Source organism: Canis lupus, chromosome 13, assembly GCF_048164855.1.
Source record: "Canis lupus baileyi chromosome 13, mCanLup2.hap1, whole genome shotgun sequence".
NCBI lineage: Eukaryota > Metazoa > Chordata > Mammalia > Carnivora > Canidae > Canis > Canis lupus.
Genome location: NC_132850.1, coordinates 9,326,313 through 9,346,935, shown reverse-complemented (window position 1 = coordinate 9,346,935; position 20,623 = coordinate 9,326,313). Strand labels below are relative to the sequence as shown.

General features: G+C 58.3%; 1 protein-coding gene across 7 annotated transcripts in view; it reads right to left on the bottom strand.

Annotated features, from left to right (window-relative positions):
• Nucleotides 1-20,623, bottom strand: part of CSMD2 (CUB and Sushi multiple domains 2) — a 492,622-nt gene that overhangs the window by 126,650 nt on the left and 345,349 nt on the right. For all 7 annotated transcript variants that reach the window (XM_072772036.1, XM_072772037.1, XM_072772043.1 and 4 more), the window contains 3 exons: nucleotides 10,644-10,846; nucleotides 6,225-6,416; nucleotides 2,579-2,717 (listed from right to left, as the gene is read on the bottom strand). In XM_072772036.1, the coding sequence (XP_072628137.1) occupies nucleotides 2,579-2,717; nucleotides 6,225-6,416; nucleotides 10,644-10,846 (534 nt within the window). The remainder of the gene's footprint in view (nucleotides 1-2,578; nucleotides 2,718-6,224; nucleotides 6,417-10,643; nucleotides 10,847-20,623) is intronic.

Sequence of the window (20,623 nt, the reverse complement as noted above, 5' to 3'; positions counted from 1 at the left end):
AGGCAAAGAATCACCCAGGGAGCCGTTGCCGGGCGGGAAGGGGTCTGTTCTCAGGAAGAATCTGGCTTCGCGTCCTTGCCCCGGAGCCCGTGCTCCGCTCTTCCCAGGTTCTCGTACCACCCTACACCGGGCACCCACAGGTGAGCCTCCTCAGCTATCCCCACCGTCACGTGGGAAAAAGATCGAATCCGAGAAATCAGCAAAGTTGAATGTGAGAATTGTTGATGGTCACTGATGCCACTGCACTGGCCTGGGGGACCACGACGGGGACGCCAGGACGGGGGTGGCTGTACAGCCCGCAGAGCTCCGGGCCCTGCTGGTGGGTGGGGGAGTCTGCCCAGCCACTTGGCAAGTGGCTCCACACGGCCCTCCGGGTCTGAGCATGTGCCGGCCCCGCGGGGCGGCAGCTCCACTCTCAGCCACATCTCCAGAGGAGCCGCACGTGCCGGTCAAGGGCACAGACGTGAAAAGAGCAGAACGTGAGCTGAGCACAGATCCGGGCGGCACTGAGCCACGGGCTGGGTCCCCGGTTGCTCCACCCGGCTGGACCACGCTTTCCGCTGACACGTGGCAGAGAGCGACCCGCGATGCCTGCAGGACCAGGTGGGTGGGGGTCGGGGTCGGGTGGTGGAGCCAGACGTGTCCTCCTGCCTCCCCGGCACCCTCACGCCAGGGTCCGTCTTCTCGCTCCTGTAACGCAGCTTCCAGCACGTCCCAACTGCCCTCAGTCTGTCCCTATTTTCCTTCCGTTGTGCATTTTCTCTGTGTGCTCCCCGCGTGCCTGGCATGGCACAAGGAGCCTGGGACACAGGGCTGCGTCAGACGCCAGGTCTTCTGCAGTGACGGTGAGGCGAAGACAACAAAGTACAGTCTGCACAGGAGGCGGTGAAACTTTCAGGGAGGCCCAGCTGGAGCCATGCTTGGGAGATGTGGAGACCCCCCAGGAGCCGCACAGGGAGGGAGACGGAAGTTGCCAGGAAGGGAGACGCAGAGGCAGAGTCACCAGGGCAGGCTGTGCCGTGGGAGCTCCGGTGGCTGGGGTCAGCGTGGGGGGCGGCCCGCGTGGAGGCGTGGGGGGTGGGCAGCGTGGCCTGGAAGCCAACCTTCTGACCTCGCAGGAGGAGGCGCCTTACGGATCTTAAACTAGGAGATCTGCTCACGTGTGGTCTGTTTTCAAGTCGAGGTGCAGCTCACACCCCGTGACGCCCGTGGCTCGTGAGTGTATCACCCTGTCGGCCTCGACGCACACAGCAATACCGAGGACATCCTCCGCCCGGCAGTCCCCGTCCCAGGCCGTCCTCCCCCAGAAGGCCCCTCTGAACAGGTCTCTATCATCACAGATTGATTCTGTGGGTCTTAAGGTGTCGTATACGTGGAATCACATGTGGCGGAATGACGTCTGTGCGTCCGTTTCCGCCTAGCCTGGCGCGTTTGCGATCGGGCCTCGTTCTGAGCCAGCCGTTCATTCCTTCCCATGGCCGAGCAGCCCGTTACCATGTGTTCCAGGGGCAAGCGCGGTGGTTTTCCTGGCATTTTTGCACAAGATCCCTCCCGTGGCTGTAGCTCAAGCAGTGGCCGGCCCGGGAGGAAGGGGGTGGGGGCGCCAGGCTAAGTCTGGTGGTGACTCAGACAGGGAGTCCAAGGGCTGCGAGCAGCGCAGCAGGTGGGGCTGGAGGAGAGGGGAGGGTGCAGGCGCTGAAGGCTGCACCCGCCTGGCTCACTGATGGCAGGGGCAGGGCAGGGGCAGGGCAGGGGTGCCAGGGCAGCACCCCGGCCCCCAGGGGGCTCGGCGAGAACCAGGCCCCGCAGGAGGACAAGAGCCTGCAGCTCCCAACATTGTCCACTGTATGAGCGGAGGGGGCCCTGGAAGCAGAGCAGCCCCTCCAGGAAGGACGTGTGGCTGAAGAGAAAGGGCTTTGCTGGCGCCTGGCCCGGGAGGGAAGGGGGGCGTGGAAGGGAGGCTGTGAGTGACAGCAGCAGCTGGAGAACCCGAGGAGCGACTTCACGGAAGCCCAGGACAGAACACGGGGTAGGGACAGACCGAGTGACAGAGCGGAGCCCAGGTGGCCCGGAGGCTTCCCTACAAGCAGGCCCAGGGGTGGGCCGAGGTCTCATCCGAGGACTCGCCCGGAACTGGGAGGCAGAATCCAGGCAGCAGGTCTGAGAGGGAACAGGAGGGGAGAGCAGAGCCCAAGGGGACACGGGACACTGCTCTGAAGAGTCTGCCCATCTGGGGATCAAGGAGGCGGTGCAGGGGTGGATGGGGGCGGCTGAGGAGCACTCGCTGGGGGCGAGGGAAGGGGCTGCGGGAGAGCACGGTGGGGGGGACAGGATCCGCAAGGCCTGCCCCCTGAATCTCAATGTCTTCAGAGGCAGGAAAAGGAAAGAAAAGGAAGGAAGTATAATGGCCATGTCATCATTGATAAGGATCAGATAAGAGGGCACGTGGAGCTGCTGAACCTGCACGGGGCGCCCTGGAGGATCCCAGCAGGTGCCGCCCACAGACCTGCTCCGTCCTCCTCAGACTGTGCGCACCTGCTGCCTCCCTCCCCCCGCAGAGGGGCACAGGGGTACCTACGTGTTAAAGACCAGGGCGATGACGTAGTCGGGGGACACGGTCACTCTCCAGTCACACTCCTTGCCTGGCGGGTAGGGTTCTGGGTAATTCGGTGACAGGATGACTCCGGATGGTCCCGTCAGGTCTCCCCCGCAGGGCGCTGGGGACAGAAGATGACAAGGGTCAGGCACGGGCGCTGGTGGGGCACTGGCTCCAGAGAGGAGCGGTGGTGGGGGGACGCCCTGGGGTGGGGGGGTAGGCGTGAGGGTGGTGTCTGGGGCAGAGGGGGGCTGTCTGGGGCCGAGGGGCTGGTGCGCCCACCGAGGCCTCATCCCACCCCCATGAAGCAGGCAGGGAGGGCGCGGGCTGGAGGGACAGGGGGACCCGCGCCCTTGGGGCACGTCCCTGCTCGGGCTGGGCTCCCTGATGGTGACGCTGGGGCCCACGAAGCAAGGAAAGCCGCCTGGGGGAGGCCGGAGGACCCGTGCCCGGACAGCGGCCAAGGGCCAAGGCCTGACCCGACGGCACCACTGGCAGCAGAGCCGAGCGTGAGGCCCCACCTTGGGGTGGGTCGGGCCCTGAGGTCCCTAATGCGGTAGAGCGTGAGGGCCGAGGGCTCGGCACTAGCGGGCCTCTGGCCTCCGTGGGAAACGTTCCCCAAGCACCACGTGGAGGCGCCAGGGACGCCGCAGGGGCCCTGCCTCTGTGTCCCAGGCCAGCACGGCCGAGCTCTGGCCCACCCTTCCTGCTTTTCAGCCCTGGAGGCCGGAGCTCAGGCTTCCTCCCCTCAAGTTACCAGGCAGGCAGGGAGTCCGGGGTTTCTGGACCGGCCCCCCAAGGTGCTCACAGACTGGGTCCCAGGCCCCCGCCCTGGCCCCCTTCCCCTCCCGATAGTTCCCTGGCACGGCCGTCCAGGTGTCTGCTTCCCACTCAGGACCCTGGCGTGGGCTTCACCGCCCTCCACCACCTGTGAGGTCAAGGCCTGGCCGGGCTCCCAGCTGCCTTGCCAGCTGCGGGGCTCCCTCTGCTCATGGCTGGTTGAGGATTCAGGGTCACCCAGAGGAAGGGAGGCCCCCCCTTCCTAGGCCCCGGCACCAGCGCGCAGGAAACCAGACCGCCTGGAGACCAGGCACTGTCCCAGCATCAGCCGGTCCCCTCAGCAGGTGCTCAGTGGGGTCGGGGGCGGGGGGGCAGGCCCGCAGGAACAGGAAGTTTGGTCTCGATCCTAATCCAGGGTGCCTGCCCCACACCCTCGGTCGTGTCCTGTCCTCTCCCTTCTGTGGGTCAGACCCAGAGGTGGGGCTGGTGCACACGGCATTCGCCGCGAGCCACGCGGTCCCAGTGCTTTGCAGCACAGCTGCCTTCCACGCTCGGAACAGCCCGAAGCCCAGGTACCGCCAGCGTCGCTCCTCCCTGGGGGCCGTATGCCCTTTGTCTAAGGCCACACCTGAGAACGCAGCTAAGGTGTTGAGCGCAGCGCCCGTCACGGGGACGGCGCCCCACAAATGCTCGTTCTCTCCCCGGGCTCCCTCCCGGTAACAAGGGGGCACCCAGGCCGCCGCGGCAGGCTGCCAAGGGAGCTGGAAAGCAGGGGTCTGTCCCTGGGATTTCCAGACTCTTCGAGAGGGAGACAAAGATGTTCATTTTGTTGCCCAAGGAACATTCCCCAAGCTGAGTCTAGAAGGCGGGTAATGAAGCTGAATTAACCTCTTTGCCCCGCTCGGCGCACCCTGATGGCTCTCAACAGCTCACACAGCGCGGCCCCCCTCCACCTGCGACGCTCTGGCCTCAGGACCTGCTTTTCTGTAAGAGAAGCCTGAGGATTCACAGCCCCGTGGAGCACTAAAGCTGGACAGGGCCTCACAGGCCACCTGGGTCCCTCCTGGGCCTCACGGGGTCCTACCGCCCAGACGGGATTTGGGCCCAGGAGACAGGGGGAGTCCAGAAGCTTGAGGGAGGAAAACAAAGAAAAGAAGGAGGAAGAGGGAGGAGGGAGAAGGAAGGAGGGAGAAGTTGGGGGGGGGGGGAGCCGAGAAATTAGTATTTCTGAGACCTGGGTGAGATGTGTCCTCACCCCATGATGCCAGAAGCATATTTACTGTTACTGTTACTTTACAGAGAGGAAACTGAGGCCCAGAGTGACGCAGCAGTTCCTCCAAGGCCACGGAACCAGCTGATGGTAGAGCTGGGCTCTGGGCCCCGACGGCCTGCCTCAGTCACCCCATGTCCTCCCTATATGCTCCGTGGAGCTGGGATGGGAGCTGACTCTGGAAGCTGGGCCTGCACCCCCGTGTGCACCCCCGTGTGCACCTCCCGTGTGCTGCAGGTCCTCCAGCCCCAGTACCGGCCTGGCGACTCCCGGCCGCCCCTGAGACACGATGGCGTCTCTCCTTCAGGGCCGGGCCTCAGAGCTGCGCTGGCAAAGGCCAGGCCCTGGATGCCAGGGCAGAGTCTCCCCTGAGCCTGCGTGGGAAAGCGCGTGGGACCCCAGGGTGGAGACCGTGGGGCTACATCTTGGGAGCCCCCACCCCCGCCCGGGCACAGGAGCCAGCGTGGAGGCTTTGCTTTATGCTGATGCGGGTGGGAATCTCGGCTCTGCCTTGCCCTAGCGCTGTGATTTGGGCAAAAGATCCAAATACATCAAAGACTTGGTTTCCTGAAATGTAAAATGAGGGAACGGGGCTCATGTCAGAGCTGCAGGGCGGGTTAAGTGAGGTTGTGCAAGGGAACATCTCTCGTCTGCAGCGAGCTCAGGGTTGGGACGTGTGGGGTCGACTGCTTCTAACACCCGCCGCTGACACAGGAGATGAACGCATTTAGTCCTGGGGCCCCGGGTGGCTCAGCGATTGAGCATCTGCCTTCAGCTCAGGGCGTGACCCCGGGGTCCGAGATCGAGTCCCACATCGGGCTCTCCGCATGGAGCCTGCTTCTCCCTCTGCCTGTGTCTCTGCCTCTCTCTCTGTCTCTCTCATGAATAAATAAATAAAATCTTAAAAAAAATATACACTCAGCACTTCGCCTGAGAAAAAGGCAGTGAGCACCTGGAACGTTTCTATTTTTCTTTCTGGCCATCCTCTCCCCAAACCTGTAAGTCCCCTGCCCCTCTCAGGGTCAAGCAGCTGGGAGCACAATGATTCACACCCTCACCCCTACAAGCTACTTGACCCTGGGCAAGTCGCAGAGCTTCCATTTCTTCATGGGTCAGTTGGGGAGATTTTAAGAGTAAGGACAGACCTAGAGATCTAACACCTAGGAAACCAGTAACTTCCTTGAGAACACAAAGGGCAAGGACCTGAGCCTATGGATGCCCCTCTAGTGCTTTAGGTAACAGAAGGGGCATTTCGGACTTTCCTACCCTCGCTGACCCTCCCTCCTCCTTTCGACCTATGCAGCCTGAGCCAGGGAGGAAAGAGGCAGACATGCCCGGCTCAGAAATTCTGAGGACCATTTTGGAGAGTGAAGAATTTGTTGTCGGGGAGACTAAGTGTGAGTGTGTGGATGTGAGGGTGTGTGCATGTGCACGTATGCCCGCAAAGCAGCATAACCGTTGGGTCTCCTGCCACTTCCAGCTGCTGCAATTCTCGTGGCCAGCCCGCAGGTGCAGCGGCCACGTCCGCCGCAGGGTGTGGAACACGCGAGTGCCGAGACAACAGGGCAGGGTCCGTACCGATGCACGTCGGGGGGCTGGGCTGCCAGAAGAACCTGTTCTCGATCTTCACACAGCTGATCTCCGCGCTCCCTTGGAGGGCGTAGCCAGGGTCGCACTGGAACACCGTGGAGTCTCCGGCTTCCCAGCTGTCGCCGCTCCGGCTCCCGTTCTGGGGGACCCCGGGGTCGTTGCAGGATGTTGCTGTAGACACTGGGATGAGAGAACAGAAGAATAAGTGGGTCACCTGGAAGTGTGCCAGACCACAGGGCTCCTGGTTCTTCCCCCTCCCTGCAGCCACCGTCTCTGTCGCCGCCCGCCCATGTCGCCGGCAGAAGCAGCAGTCCCACTGTGTCCTCATCCCCATTCCTGTCACTGCCTCGGCCACCAGTGGGCCACCATCTACCCTACCAGAACCTTCACCGTCACCGGCATCCACCTGCCATGAGACGCCACGAGTTGGCTGTGATTGCACAGCTGTGATCGTAAAAGGACGTGAACTCAGTTCACTTTCACAATCACGCCTCGTGGGATGGACAAGCGCAGAGGGAATGATCTGCCGGTGGGCTGGGAGCCGGTGAAGACCCCGCCTCTCGTGCTGCAAATGTGGAACAGCTCATCACGCTAAGACTCGAGGAAAGGCTGATGTTTGTGGCAAGCGACAGATCAAAGTGAACGTGTTAAACATTCAGGAAACGCGCGAATGTGGGAGACGGGCGCAGTCTGACACCTGACTCGGGGTAAGATGGACCAGGTGCTTGGAAAGTGAACGTGGTACGAGCGGCGGGCGGAAGGCGCTAGTGACTAGAAGAAAGGCGAGGGAGTGGACGCGCAGGTGCATCGTGAGCCAAGGAGAGGACGGAGGGGAGAGTCCGGGGGAAGGACTCAAGTCTCTGTTGGGACTGTGGCCCCAGTGACACGAGGCCCCCGAGGCCACGGGATCTGTGATGTTCATCGGCTAGGAGAGTCCGTTCCATCCTCCTCCCCACAATTTTGCGAAAAAAAACAGGCGCGAGACCAAGTGAACGTACCGCGGGCGGAACGTGACATTCACATTAGTTCTTTTTTTTTAATTTTTTTATTTATGATAGTCACAGAGAGAGAGAGAGAGGCAGAGACATAGACAGAGGGAGAAGCAGGCTCCATGCACCGGGAGCCCGACGTGGGATTCGATCCCGGGTCTCCAGGATCGCGCCCTGGGCCAAAGGCAGGTGCCAAACCGCTGCGCCACCCAGGGATCCCATTCACGTTAGTTCTTGAGTGAAAACAGGAAGCCTCAGATCTCTGTGAGATGTCAGCCTCCTCAGCCTCTAGATCGGGGTGGACCCTCGCTCCTTTCTGCTCTGGGACGGCCGCCGTGGAAAAGCTTGAGAAGCCCCAGCCCCCGGGCAACCGTACACACGAATGCCACCAACCGTAGGAGCTGGGGCCGTGCGAACACGTCTGGAGTCAGTACATGGGGCCTCGGAGCCGATGACGATATATGGCCGAGCAGGTCCCATCCACTCTCTTCCTGCTCTTGTATGTGAAGTCTTATTAGGGCACGGGCATGCTCATCTGCTTACGCTCCGGCCCCATTTGTAGAATCTTCCACCACAGCTCGCTCATGTCCCCCTGTGTCCCCCGGGGCCTTGGCACCTGCTGGCCCTCCCGCCGGGGACGACGGCGCCCTGGTTCTTCCTAAGCCGGCCCCACAGCCCCTCCCCGGGCAGGCTTCCTGGATCACCTTCTTCTGGGCTCACTCCTTGACCTCTTTCCACCACGTTCCACCTGTCATGGGACCCGGTTTTGGTCTGTAATGCGCCTGCTCGTCCGTTGGCCTGTTTATCGTGTATCACTGGTGCGTCTCTGCGGGAGCAACGACTCGGCTGCTGTGCTTCTGACCGTATCCCCGGGGCCGAGGACGTTCCCCGGCACGCAGCCACGCTCCATAAATATTTGTCGAATGAATAAATACATGCAGGAGTCATCACCATCTGACACCTCCTGAATTTATATAGAAAGTCAAGGAAGAATCAATCTTCTTCCTTCCCAATTAAAAACAGGCTCGGCGTTCATCCCCGGCTCCGCGGTGCACCGCACGCATGTAGATGAGTCTCTGGGAGGAAAGCGGCCCACGGCTCTGACCGTCCCCAGGAGGCCGCGGGGGGCGATGACAAAGAGCCCAGGCCTGGGAGTCAGACGCGGGGTGTTGAGCCAGCTCCGCCGCTTACTAACTAGAGGACCGTGCACGCGAAGCCGCCCTGGCCTCCGAGCCCACGTCGGCAGCACGGGTTGGCCCCCGGCTCTCAGGCTTCTGGTCAATTATAGCAGGTGCTGAGCAAGGCGCTGGCTCGACGGGGGCGGGGGGGGGGGCAGCGACCCTGCGTCCCTCTCCTCCCGTGTCCCCCCCGCCCCCCGTCCCCACCTTCACTAATGCGCCTGAATCCGCGCTGCTGGGCAAAGCCCCGGGGACGCGCTGGGTCCACGTGGTTCCGACAGGGTGTCGGCTGTTGCGCAGTCGTGTTTGCCTGGAGAGCCAGGCCCGCGCTAAGCGGCCCTGGCATTTCTGCACAATCCCGTCAGACACACGCCATCCGGAGAACGTGGGGGAGCCACTCGGCCGTCCCCGGAGTGGTCCTGGTATTTGCCGACTCACGACAGCAACGGGGAGGGTGACCTTTCCCAAACCTCAGTTATCCCTGGCCGGCCGCCCCGGAGCTGGGCCAGGCGGCGTGGCCCGCTGCCCTCTCTGTGGGCCCGCGCGGTGCTCAGGACGCCGTGTGTTGGAGAAGACCACCCGCTCACGGGTACCGCTGTCCCGGAGCAGGGAGTGAGCACCTGCTGCATGCACACGCCGCGGAGGAGCCGGTGGGCAGTACGTGGCCCTGCCTCCCGAGGAGCCGCCTGCAGAGGAGCAAGTAGGCGGGCGCCATCGACACACGGCAGGCTGTCTGCAGCGGACAACGTGCCGGAACCAAAGGCGGCCTGTGCTTGGGGAGTCACAGGCTGCGGCAGCTGGTTCTGAGTGGGGACACGAGGAGGCGACATCTGCAGGACCCTTGGGGATGACACACCGCCGCAGGCTAGGCCGTGTTGAGGAAGCGGCCCCAGGGGCTGTCCCGCAGGGCCACACGGCGGCGGGAGGTCACGTCACGCAAATCTGCATTAAGAGCGGTGGTTTTGTTCTCCTTTTGTTTTTTAAGCCATGCCCACTGGCTTGGGGACAGCCCGAGAAAGCCCACGTCGCCTTGTTGCTCACACTGGTTCCCCCGGAGAGCGGAGCCAGCTGCCCGTCCAGCCTCCCGCTCTCCCAGCTGCTGGGCTACTTCACGGCTTATCGCAGCGGCCTCCACAGTTGGCCCCGGAATGTGCCAGGAGTCTCTGGAGGCGGCCTCGGCAGAGGTCACCGGTGGTCAGCCTTGTGCGGGACCGCAACCTGTAGCCGACGGCTTCTGAGTCCCCCGCCAACCAGCGTGCCCAGGGCTCGCAGGGCCCCCGGGTCTCCTTGCTCTGGGCCCCTCTCGGTGTTCCCCGGTCATGCACGTTCTCCTCCGGCGATGTCAGCGACCAGCGCCTGGGGCTCCGGGCACAGATGCCGGGACATGCTTGCCTAAACGACACCCTGTTGCCCCGGGTGGGACCTAATCCTGGGGGAGACTGTCTGTGGGCCGCGGTGCCGGGACGTCGGGGAACGAGAACTCCGCAAGCAGCTACTCCCTGGCAGCCGGGGAGCCCGCGAAGGCTTGGTCGGGCAGGCGGACGGCCAGGAGGAACAGGATCCTGGAGACCCCCCACAGCCCGCCGATGGTGAGCGCCCGTCCCGGGCAGGGCATGCGGCCGCGCAGGAGCTGGAGCGGGGTGGCCACCTTGCAGCCCAGCCGGTGCCGCACACGTGAGCCAACCCGGCCACGAGGGGACACCGTGGAGACCAGGCCGGGCTCGGGCCCGCTCGGGCCTGCTCTGCAATCGCCACGGCAACACACCACGTGCACGTGGGGAGGGGACACGCTGATGATGGCAGCTGCTGCACGAGCGACATCCGCCCCCACCCAGAGTGGCTTGAGCCAGGCGGCGGGTGACAGGGGGTGATGGGGGGTACTGGGAGGAGACGTCCTTTCAGCGGTCACGTCCACTCCTCCTGCAGCTCTGAGCTCGGGTACTGTGTTTTCTGGAACGTCTTTCTCCCTTGATGCTCCAAGGTGAGCATCAGCGTCTACGGTTCTCCCTCCAGATACTCACCAACCTGCGGTCGTGCCCGTTGAGCCGCCCGGCGGCCCTGCACAGCAGGCTCAGCACAGATGTCTGAGCAAGTGCTCAGCGACAGGTCCCTGAGAGTGGAGGCTGGAGGGGAGGAGGGGCTGGGGGTGCAGTCAGGCTCCCACACGGCCAGGGGGCAGGGGCCAGGGGGGCAGGGTGCAAGGGGCACAGGGTGCAGGGGGCCGGGAGGCGAGCACCCACCTGAGAAGCGGATGGCAAAGCCCTGCTTGCTGGTGAAGAAGTCGGTGCTGAACTGCAGGACAACGGAGCTGAAGGTGCTGTGGAGGTCCCGGGGCAGCGCCGCCCCGCTGAGCTCCTTGAGCAGCACCCCGCTCTCCACCGGCCCGTCCCAGATGCGCAGCACGTCATGCACCTCCTCCGTGTCGAACACCAGGAAGTGGAGCCTGCGCGGGAGAGAGGGAGGCGGTTGGCGGCACGTCTCGACGGGGAGCTCCCCCACGCCCGGCGCGGTCCGGGCTCCACTCCCCAGGTCGCGAGGGGGTCGGCGGGCCGTGCGTGTCCACAAACGGGGAGGAGGGGGCCCAGACCTGCTGCCCCGACGGGGGCAAGGCCTTCTGAGGATGCCACCTGGGAGAGGACGGTTACCCCAGGTGACAGAGGCCTCCTGAAGCCCGACAACAAGACGACCAGCAAGTGTGATTAAAAGGGGGGCCAGAGGCCTCAGCAGACCCCTCGGCCAGGACACAGAAGCGGGGAGCAAGTCGGTGTTGGTCCAGACCATGGGGTGTCAGTCGGCGCTAAGAGGAAATGGGCTAAACACGCGCGACGAGGGCCCCGGTTGGCTCAGCCTCCAGCCCAGGGTGTGACCCCGGGGTCCCGGGATCCAGTCTCCCCGCAGGGAGCCTGCTTCTTCCTCTGCCTGGGTCTCTGCCTCTCTCGTAAATAGGTAAATAAAATCTTTAAAAATAAAATAAAATCCTTAAAAAAAATCTCTTTAAATCATAAAAGTAAGACATGCTCAAGGTAGAAAAGACAAACAACATACAGAAGTACTGAAATTCTTTAAAACGTCTCTCTTACCCAAACCAATCTGTTCTCCAGAGCCTTTTACCTGGGATCAGCCTCAGTGCACATCCTTGCACACTTCCCTCCGGTGTGCACACATGCACACACGCACCCCCCGCCACCAACCGTATTTTACATATTTGTTTTTTTCAAATTTATTTGAGATAGAGCCTGATGTGGGGCTTGATCCCAGGATCCTGGGATCATGACCTGGGCTGAAGGCAGACGCTTAACCAACTGAGCCACCCAGGGGCCCCTATTTTACATAATTTTATGTCCCTTTCTTCACTTATGGTTGTTATGGACATAAGACGTATACTTCATTTTTTTTTCCTAGAAAAATGGACATCGTTCTATTTCACTTATGGGAGTCTCCCATAAGACTGCAAGGAGTCATCCCTCGGCATGAACCTTTGCACATTTTCTTTAATATTTCAGTTGACTGTAGGGAGAGCTTTTGGGGGGAGAGAGGTACACACTTAACCATGTTGGGTAAATGTTTCTAGATTATTCTCTTAAGTGACTGTGTCTGTTTATAGCCCCACTAAACAGGATCAGTGTGACTCTTCTCCCTCGAGGTCACCTCATCCACGTCAGATATTATGATGTTATAAATATATCCCATATTAAAATACCTGCCCATCTGCTGGACCAAAATGGAATCTCACCAGTGTGTTTAAGTGCAGATCATTTAGTTACATTGCGTATCTTTGCATATGATTTATTGGCCACTTCCATATTTTTTTAAAGATTTATTTATTTATTTATTTATTTATTTATTTATTTATTTATTTATTTATTTATGATAGACATAGAGCGAGAGAGAGAGAGAGAAGCAGAGACACAGGAGGAGGGAGAAGCAGGCTCCATGCAGGGACCCCCACGTGGGATTCGATCCCGGGACTCCAGGATCGTGCCCTGGGCCAAAGGCAGGCGCCAAACCGCTGAGCCGCCCAGGGACCCCCTCCCCCCCCTTTTTAAATTTTTTTTAATTTTTATTTTTTAAAAATTTTTTAATTTATTTTTATTTATGATAGTCACAGAGAGAGAGAGAGAGGGGCAGAGACACAGGCAGAGGGAGAAGCAGGCTCCATGCACTGGGAGCCCGTTGTGGGATTCGATCCCGGGTCTCCAGGATCGTGCCCTGGGCCAAAGGCAGGCGCCAAACCGCTGCGCCACCCAGGGATCCCCCCCCTTTTTTTTTAAAGATTTATTCACTTCTGTATTTTCATAGCCTTTACCCATCTTAATTGGGTTGTCTTTTAGAATTCTGTTTACAGTTAATTACAAATCTAGGATGATTTTGATTTATTACTTTCATATATTTTGAGTTCTTTTTTATATATTGCTAATATTTTCTTTTTTTTATAAATTTATTTTTTATTGGTGTTCAATTTGCTGACATATAGAATAACACCCAGTGCTCATCCCATCAAGTTTCCAAGATCTATGAAGAACTTATCAAACTCAACAGCAAAGAAACAAGCAATCCGATCATGAAATGGGCAAAAGACATGAACAGAAATCTCACAGAGGAAGACCTAGACATGGCCAACACGCACATGAGAACATGCTCTGCATCACTTTTTTTTTTTTTTTTTGCTAATATTTTCTCTAAGCATCTGGTGTCTTTTTAAATTTTGTTTATAGGTGTATTTTGGTGGGAGACTTATTCCTTTTTTTTAAAGATTTTATTTATTTATTCATGAGAGACACAGAGAGAGAGAGAGGCAGAGACACAGGCAGAGGGAGAAGCGGGCTCCATGCAGGGAGCCCGACTCGGGACTCGAACTTGGGTCTCCAGGATCATGCCCTGGGCTGAAGGCGGCGCTAAACCTGAGCCACCTGGGCTGCCCATTTTCTTAAAAAAAAAAGATTTATTTATTTATTTTGGGGGGAGAGGGGTGGAGGCAGTGGGAGAGACTCCCCCAAGCAGACTCCCCACTGAGTGCAGAGCCAGGCATGGGGCTCGATCCCAGGACCCTGAGGTCACGACCTGAGCAGAAACCAAGAGTCGGTCACTTACTGCCTGAGCCCCCCAGGTGCACCCGGACCTACTAATTTTGTGTAATCGGATATGGTCATCTTTTCCTGGAGGGATACCGGGCATCATGTTCTGCTTGGGCAAACCCTCTTCTTCCCACAGTGATTACGAAGCCAAATGTCACTATGTCCCTAAACTTCGTTAGTTCTATCATTTGAGGTTTATAGGCTCACGGCTTTCAAATGGACACCCAACTGCCCCAGCACGTGTCCGGGTGGCCTCGTCGAGGTCCTGACCGTCAGAAGGCCCTGATCGCTGGCTCCTGGGCAGCTCCTGTGTCCACACTCCGTGTGTTCCCCTGTCTACTCCCTGTGTCCCCAGCGAGAGGATGATTTTCACGAGTGGGAGACCAGGTGTTCACTCCGGGAGCCTCCGTGCCTACAACGTGCCCCAGCACTCGGGATGGGGCTCATGGCCCCGGGGGACTGAAGACCCCTGTCACCGAGTAATCCAGGTGTAATCCGGACTCCCCGCATGGGTTTGAAGAGTCGTCTGGGTCATGAGCCTGATTCTAGATGGTTCTCCTTCAGTTCCAGGGTTCCTTCCTTTGTCTCAAGTGATGCGACTTGTGCCGCACACATGCCTCCGCAGCTTACAAAGGGCAAATCTTACAAAGGGCAAATTCCCCTTCATGCCCCCCCACTTCAAATTTCTTAGCTATTTTCCCAAATTTATCCTTTGAGATGAACTTTACAGTTAACAAGTTCCAAAACAATACCATTGATATTTTGATGTGTGATTGGAATCGCACACATGCGTGGACTCATCTGGGCAAACGGATTGATTACCTTTACGTCGTCTTCCCCAGCCGGGAACACGGGACATATCTTAATCTCTTTAGGGCTCTTCATGCACCTTGGGAAAGCTTCATGGTTTTCTTCTTTGTTATCTTTTTTCCTCTTGAATACTTCTTATTTCTTTTTTTTTATTCCAACGTGAATGAGATTTAATTTTTCATTACGTACTTATTGTCGGATATGCGCGTGCGTTTTTAATTTTCAGTTACTAGTTGGTTTTAATAGGATTCACGTGAAATCTCCTGGATTTCCTGAGCAAATCCTTTCATAGATACAGGTGGAGGACTGGAGTCCCTGTGGGTGAATAACTGAAAGAATGAGTGAATGAATCCACGGACGAATGAAGGAAATCCCAGGAGGAGCAGCCTGACGGGAAGCTGCGAGGAGAGAGTAGGAGACCCAGTGGAGACAAAGGGAAACCTGTTTATATGGCACAGCGTGTAGGACGTGCCCTTGCGTGGTCCTGCTTTGCCCCGTGAGCATCTTGATGTTGTAGGTGGCATCAGCCCATCTTTACAGATGAGAACACGGAGGTTCCGAGGGGCTGAACGACTGGTCCAAGGTCAAGGGCTGGTTTGAGAGCAAGCCAGGTACGTTATATGCACGAGGTCAGGTCTGACCTCGGAGCTCCTGCTCTGTCCCGCCCCTTGGGAGGAGGAGGCTGGCTGGGGGCCCCAGCAGTTATCACCTTGCCGTGCGAGTCGTACACACGGTTAAAGGGCTGACCTTCCAGGCCGTGAATTAAAAATGCCAGGTGCTTGCATTCGGCTTAGCTGACCGCATGATCAGATTAAAGTCCAAGGCCCGGCAGTGACAAGGTCTAGGGGGTGAGAGGAGGGGCCCACAGTCCTCCGCGGGCAGCGGGAAGCACCTTGGCGAAGGCCAGAGGCCGCAGCACCAGGCCACTCACCGCAGTCACTTGTTTGAACAGCTCCCTGGGGGGGCTGCGGGGACGACAGGGAAGAGGACAGACTGGGTGTCGTTTTCCAGTTGTTTCTGGACATGGGCAAGACTCCCTCACACGGAAACCCCTGGAAAACCGATCCCAGCAAGTGAAAGGGCCCTGGGTCCTCCCGACCGACCGTCGCCGCCCCACGAACACGACGGGTGGGACCCAGACACAAGTCCTGTGCGGATCTCTACATCGGGGCAAAACCATACTTGAATGAACAGCTGCTGCAGGGGGAAGGGGGTCCAAAATCACGCCTGACCCCAGATGAGACTGCAGCCCAAATTATCCTCAGTGACACTGGAAACGACAATAAGAAAATAATACTTGTCTTATAAAGCGCCCCCTTCTGAGTCACGGGGCTGCAAACCAAGAATTAAACCATGATCGTAATAGCAGACAATCATAATTACAGCATCCTGCCACCCTAAGAGCTCAAACGGAGAAGACGGACCAGAGCCCAGAGTAAGCACTGGTGTCTGGAGCTAAAGGAGACGCTCTCCTTCCCTGGGGCAGCCGGTGCTCCGTAGAAAAGATACTCTCTTGTCACTTCCACGAGCAAGAGAACAAACCTGAGCTCCAGGTCACTGAGGTCACCGTGGTGACGGCGCTTGGGGAGGCCGGGGCAGGCGCACATGCAGGACGTAGGATATGGCCTTGGTACCAGCCTTCCTCGGCGGGTGGCCTTGCACCGGGTTCTTTCTCATCATGGGCACCTTATAAACGAAGGCTCCGTGACTGCCTGTCGGCAGCCGAACCCGCCCTGGAGGTCTCAGGGATTCTAGGGGGGGCACATGGGTCTTTACTCTTCCCGGAGGAAATGTCCATAAAAAGAAAGGTTCATGCCTCCTGGAGAGGCTGCATGACCCAGAGGGAGAAACAGAGGCCATGGAGCCAGAGACCCAGCTCAGGTCTGGTTCTGTGATTTCTCCCCCAGGAGACCCTGACGGAGGTCCTTCCACGGCTGTCCGCGTCTTACACTTACGACAGATGTCACTCTACCGTTTTCTTGTTAGGCTTCTTATTGCATAAAGATCTGTGACTGTTGGCGTTATTAAGGCCTGGGCACTTTTTCCATGAAATAACCCGCCCATCCCTGGTGGCTGTTGGCGTTCCTCAGCCCGCCCTGCATCACCCCAATCTCCGTGTGTGTCCTCACCTCTCTGTGTACAAAATCTCCCTCGGCTTCCCTTGTGTAAGGATTCATGTGATTGCATTTAGGGTCCACTCAGGGAATCCACGTTAATCTCCCCATCTCCGGGTCCTTGATTTAATCACAGCTGCAAAGATCCTTTTTCCAAATAAGCTAACGTTTACAGGCTCCGGTCATTAAAACCTGATGTTTTTGGGGGCCATCAGTCAGCCCACTGCAACGTCTCCGAGAGTTTTTCCAAGAAGCCCGAGTGGCAATTTCCTGGGGCTTTTGTGCATATTATATCCTGGCTCCATCAACGATTCTTGGGTGTCACAAACACCACCGGTCTCGGCTTTTGAGGTTACGGAGAAGAGATTTTAAGAGGCTTGGACCTGGTGTGGTGGTGGTTTCTGGTAAATGAGCGCGTGGATTGAGGGGGACTGGCTGTATGCTTACCTGGGGAGGGTGTTTTGCCAAAGGGTGTCGGGGATCTTTCAGTATCCTTGGAACGGATCCATTTTTCATCAAGTTGTCATCTAATTCGTTTTGGCTGGAGCTCTGTGCATCTGGTCAACCCACCAAGGACGCCCCAGCCCCTCTCCGCCCCTCCTCCCCTTCTGCTCTTCTCCACCTGTGCTTGCTGGTGGCGACTGTGACTCCCACACTCGGTAACTTCTCCTTCGTCATTTCCACACCCGCAGACTTGTTCTCTGCAGTCGCAGCCCTCCAGCTTGCCTCTTCATCTCAGTGCTGTTATTTCTTACAACGCAGGTGCTGCCCTCGTAGATCTGGCCTACCGTGGAGTCGGCTGCTTTTCCTTCTTTCCTCACCTCCATCACCGCTGCTCTGGCTCAGGATCTCCCCTCCCCGGTCCACCATCTATCCTTCTGCTACCCATCATCCCTCTTCCTTACATTTAAATGTCAATATTATCCATTCTCATCCATTTACATTTTCTTTTGTTTACTAGAATAAAGTCTTTTCAGGAAATATCTTCCTAATCCCCTCCAGGACCATCCACGTTGAAGCAAATGGTGGGTATTTGTCGTTTCTAATGGCTGAGCCATGCTCCATTGTATACATAGACCTCATCTTCTTTATGCATTCCTCTTCCTCTTTAGGGAAATGATTCCCCCTTTTAGGGACGGTGTGTGTTAAGTGGCATCACGTGAGTTTACTTTATTTGCTCTTTGCTTGTCTACTTATCTTTTGAGAGGGCGAGATCTGGGGCAGTGTGGTCGGGAACGCAGGTCTGCATTTCTTTGGTTGGATGGAATCCCCCTCGAAGAAACACTGGAAATCATTTCTGGGATGGTAATCAGACGGTCAAGTTCGTGTCTGCTGGCCCATTCGCCTGTCTAGGGTAGGTCAGCTGGGTTATTCTTGCAGGATTTCATGCAATTTGTGTTCTTTCCCTAAAAGCGATGCATGGAAACCAAATTGGCAGCAAGCACCCCCACTCTTATATGGACACCGACGGGGTTATCCACGTCCGCGCCTTCTGATGGTTCCCCGTGTGCTGAGACCAAGGGACGTGCCGCCGGGTGTGTGTGTCTCTGTTCAGCTCCTTCAGGAGGTCGGCTCCTGCGGTGCAAGTACACGGACTTTCTTGTCCAAGGTTGAGCTCGTTGTCATTGCTCAAAGACCAACCTCCTGGAAGCTGCTAAACCTGTGGCCGCAATTCCTGGCAAGAGCTACACACAGAAGCTTCACTCCTGCTGCCTTCTGGCTCCTCTGGGCCAGCTGCCCACTTGCGGTCGGAGGCAAGCGATGCTTACCGCCCTGGGGGACGGCGGCCCTGTGACTGATGGGAATCTGCAGGCGGGGACTCCGGGTCTCAGGCACGGCCGCCTGTTTTGTCTGGTCCGGGCTCCTCCGAGGAAGACAAGCTCCACGGGGCAGGGGTTCTGGTTCATCAGAATTGCAGCCTCTGACTCTCGGTAAAATCCTCCAACAGCCAAGAACGGAGCTTCCAGGTCACCCTTTGCATTAATCATTAAAAAGCCTCCCTACGGTTAAAAATCAACAAACTAGGACCATTAGCTAAATAGGAGCATCAGGAGCAGAAAGCAAAGCTTCCAGAACAGCAAGGCTCCCCGCCTCCACGGGCCCTAGGGCTCCTCCTCCCCCCCGTTTTTCCCCCCTTGCAGCCAGTCGCAGGTGGCTCTCGAGCCTCACCAGATCCGAACTCAGAAACAAGGCTCGGTCCTTCTGAACGTAACCAGGACACGTGTCCTGGATTCCCCCCTGGCTTCCCAGCCAACCCTTCCCCTGAGTCGCCACTGGGGATCTCCTTTTAGGAATGGGGCTATCGTGATGTCCCCCCAGACAATGGGCTCTTCTAGAAGCAGCCGCGTGCATCCCCCTTCCTTCCTTTCAGGTGCCTGGGAGGCCTCAGCTCCGCCCTGCACGGTGAGCGACCAGCGTGCTCCTCTCCTCCATCGTGTCCTGCCCCCAGCTGCCACCTGCAATTAGGGATTTTCCTGGCAAATGCTCCTTGCCTGTGCTTCACCCCTGCTTCTACTACAGCATTCACCACGTTATGTTAGAATCTGCAGCCGACCCCACAGGACGGTTGATCTGCACTCCATTTCCAAAAACTCTCATCCACTTCTACTCCTGAAACTGTAAAAGCAAAACAAAAATGGATTTTTTCCCACGTTCCCAAGCCAGGCGTACACGGCAAGTTCTGACTGATAAAATGTAGGAAGATGCCTGCAAGGACGGGGGTTGTGGCGGAATCGGCACATACACCCTCACCAGGGGGAAGCTCTGCGCCTGGCCCTCCGCCCTCTGACAGCAGCGGAGACCCAGGCCGGGAGCCGGGGCCGCGAACCGGGCCAGGCGGGAGGACAGAGCCCGAGGATGGGACAGCAGGAGGGGAGGCGGAGGCCTCCCGAGCGGCTGCCCTGGGACCTGCTGGATGGACCTGCAGATTCTCCTTCCAAGAGGAAAGCGAGCCTCCGTCTGTCGAAATCAGCTTTCCTCGGGGACTCGGCTTCCTTTCCTAACCGGTAACATTTCTGGCTACGAGACGGAGGCTTCCAAGGGAAAAGACGGCTCCTTGTTTATATTTACACCTCGGCACCTGGCAGGAGGCCTGGCGCTGGGGAGACGCTCCAACTATTTTAATTGAACCAAACGCTGCTCCTGAGCGATCCGTGTAGAGCTCCCGACTTGGCTCTCGGGTCCCCGTGTGGTCCCCGCGTGGAGGGAGCACCCCGTGGTGACAGACCTACATTTTGGCCTCGGGTCGTGCCTCCTCCCTTCCCTCTCCTGGAAGCCTTGCAGGCCTCGCTCCTCCCCGACTGAACGGGATCGACTCTGTCTTGTTTGCTCCACTATTTCCCCTGTAGCACGTAAGCCCCTGGAAGACAGGGACGGGCCGTCGTCTAACTCCCGTGTTTCCCACTGCACAGTCCTGACACAGAGGAAGCGTTCAATGCATGTTTGCTTAAATGGAACGTAAACTGGGGTCAGAAAGAGACGGGAGCGAGATGGAACGGGTTTGAAACCCACATCGCTGGGTAAGTGGGAGACTTTCGCCCTTTCTGGGCCTCAGTGGTGTCATCTGTAAAACGGGGATGTCCTACTGGGTCTAGAGAGCGGTACACTGTATGTGCTCAGTGAATGTCAGGCAGAGGGGAGGCCGAGAGCAGAAGGCTTTGTCCCCATCCCTTCTCTAATTTTCCTCCCAGCTGGGCCACTGATTGTAGGACGGAAAACGCCAACCCGACACTGGAAACGGAGAAGAGGTCTCATCCTCGGGGGCCGAACTTCCGCATCGTACGCACGGACCACACAGGAAGGAGCGACCCGGAGGGCACAGCTCCCTGTCTGCGCTGCTGCTAGCTGCCAGGCCCGGATGGGCTCCGCTGGCCCGCCAGTCCCATGCCTGCCACTCAGGGAAAGACACCTGCCCAATGCTGCACACGGGCCCCGTTCAAGAGCCGAATCTGGCTGCCAGCCCGTGCCGGTCACACGCAGCCAGGGAGGTGAGATCCTGCTCAGACCTGACCCAGGGCCACGCGGGGTCCCTGCAGCTCCCCGATGTCCCTCCTGGGCACTCTTGGCTGAGATTGTCTGGCTGGGATGAGGCTGACCCTGTGGTCCCTCCGATCACCTCCAGGGCTCAGCTGGGGCTGGGGCAGGGTGAGGGAAGGCATCTGCAAGCCTTGTCCTGTCTGTGCCCTCGGGACGGTTTCCGGGACCGGCCTGTGCGTTTTCCCA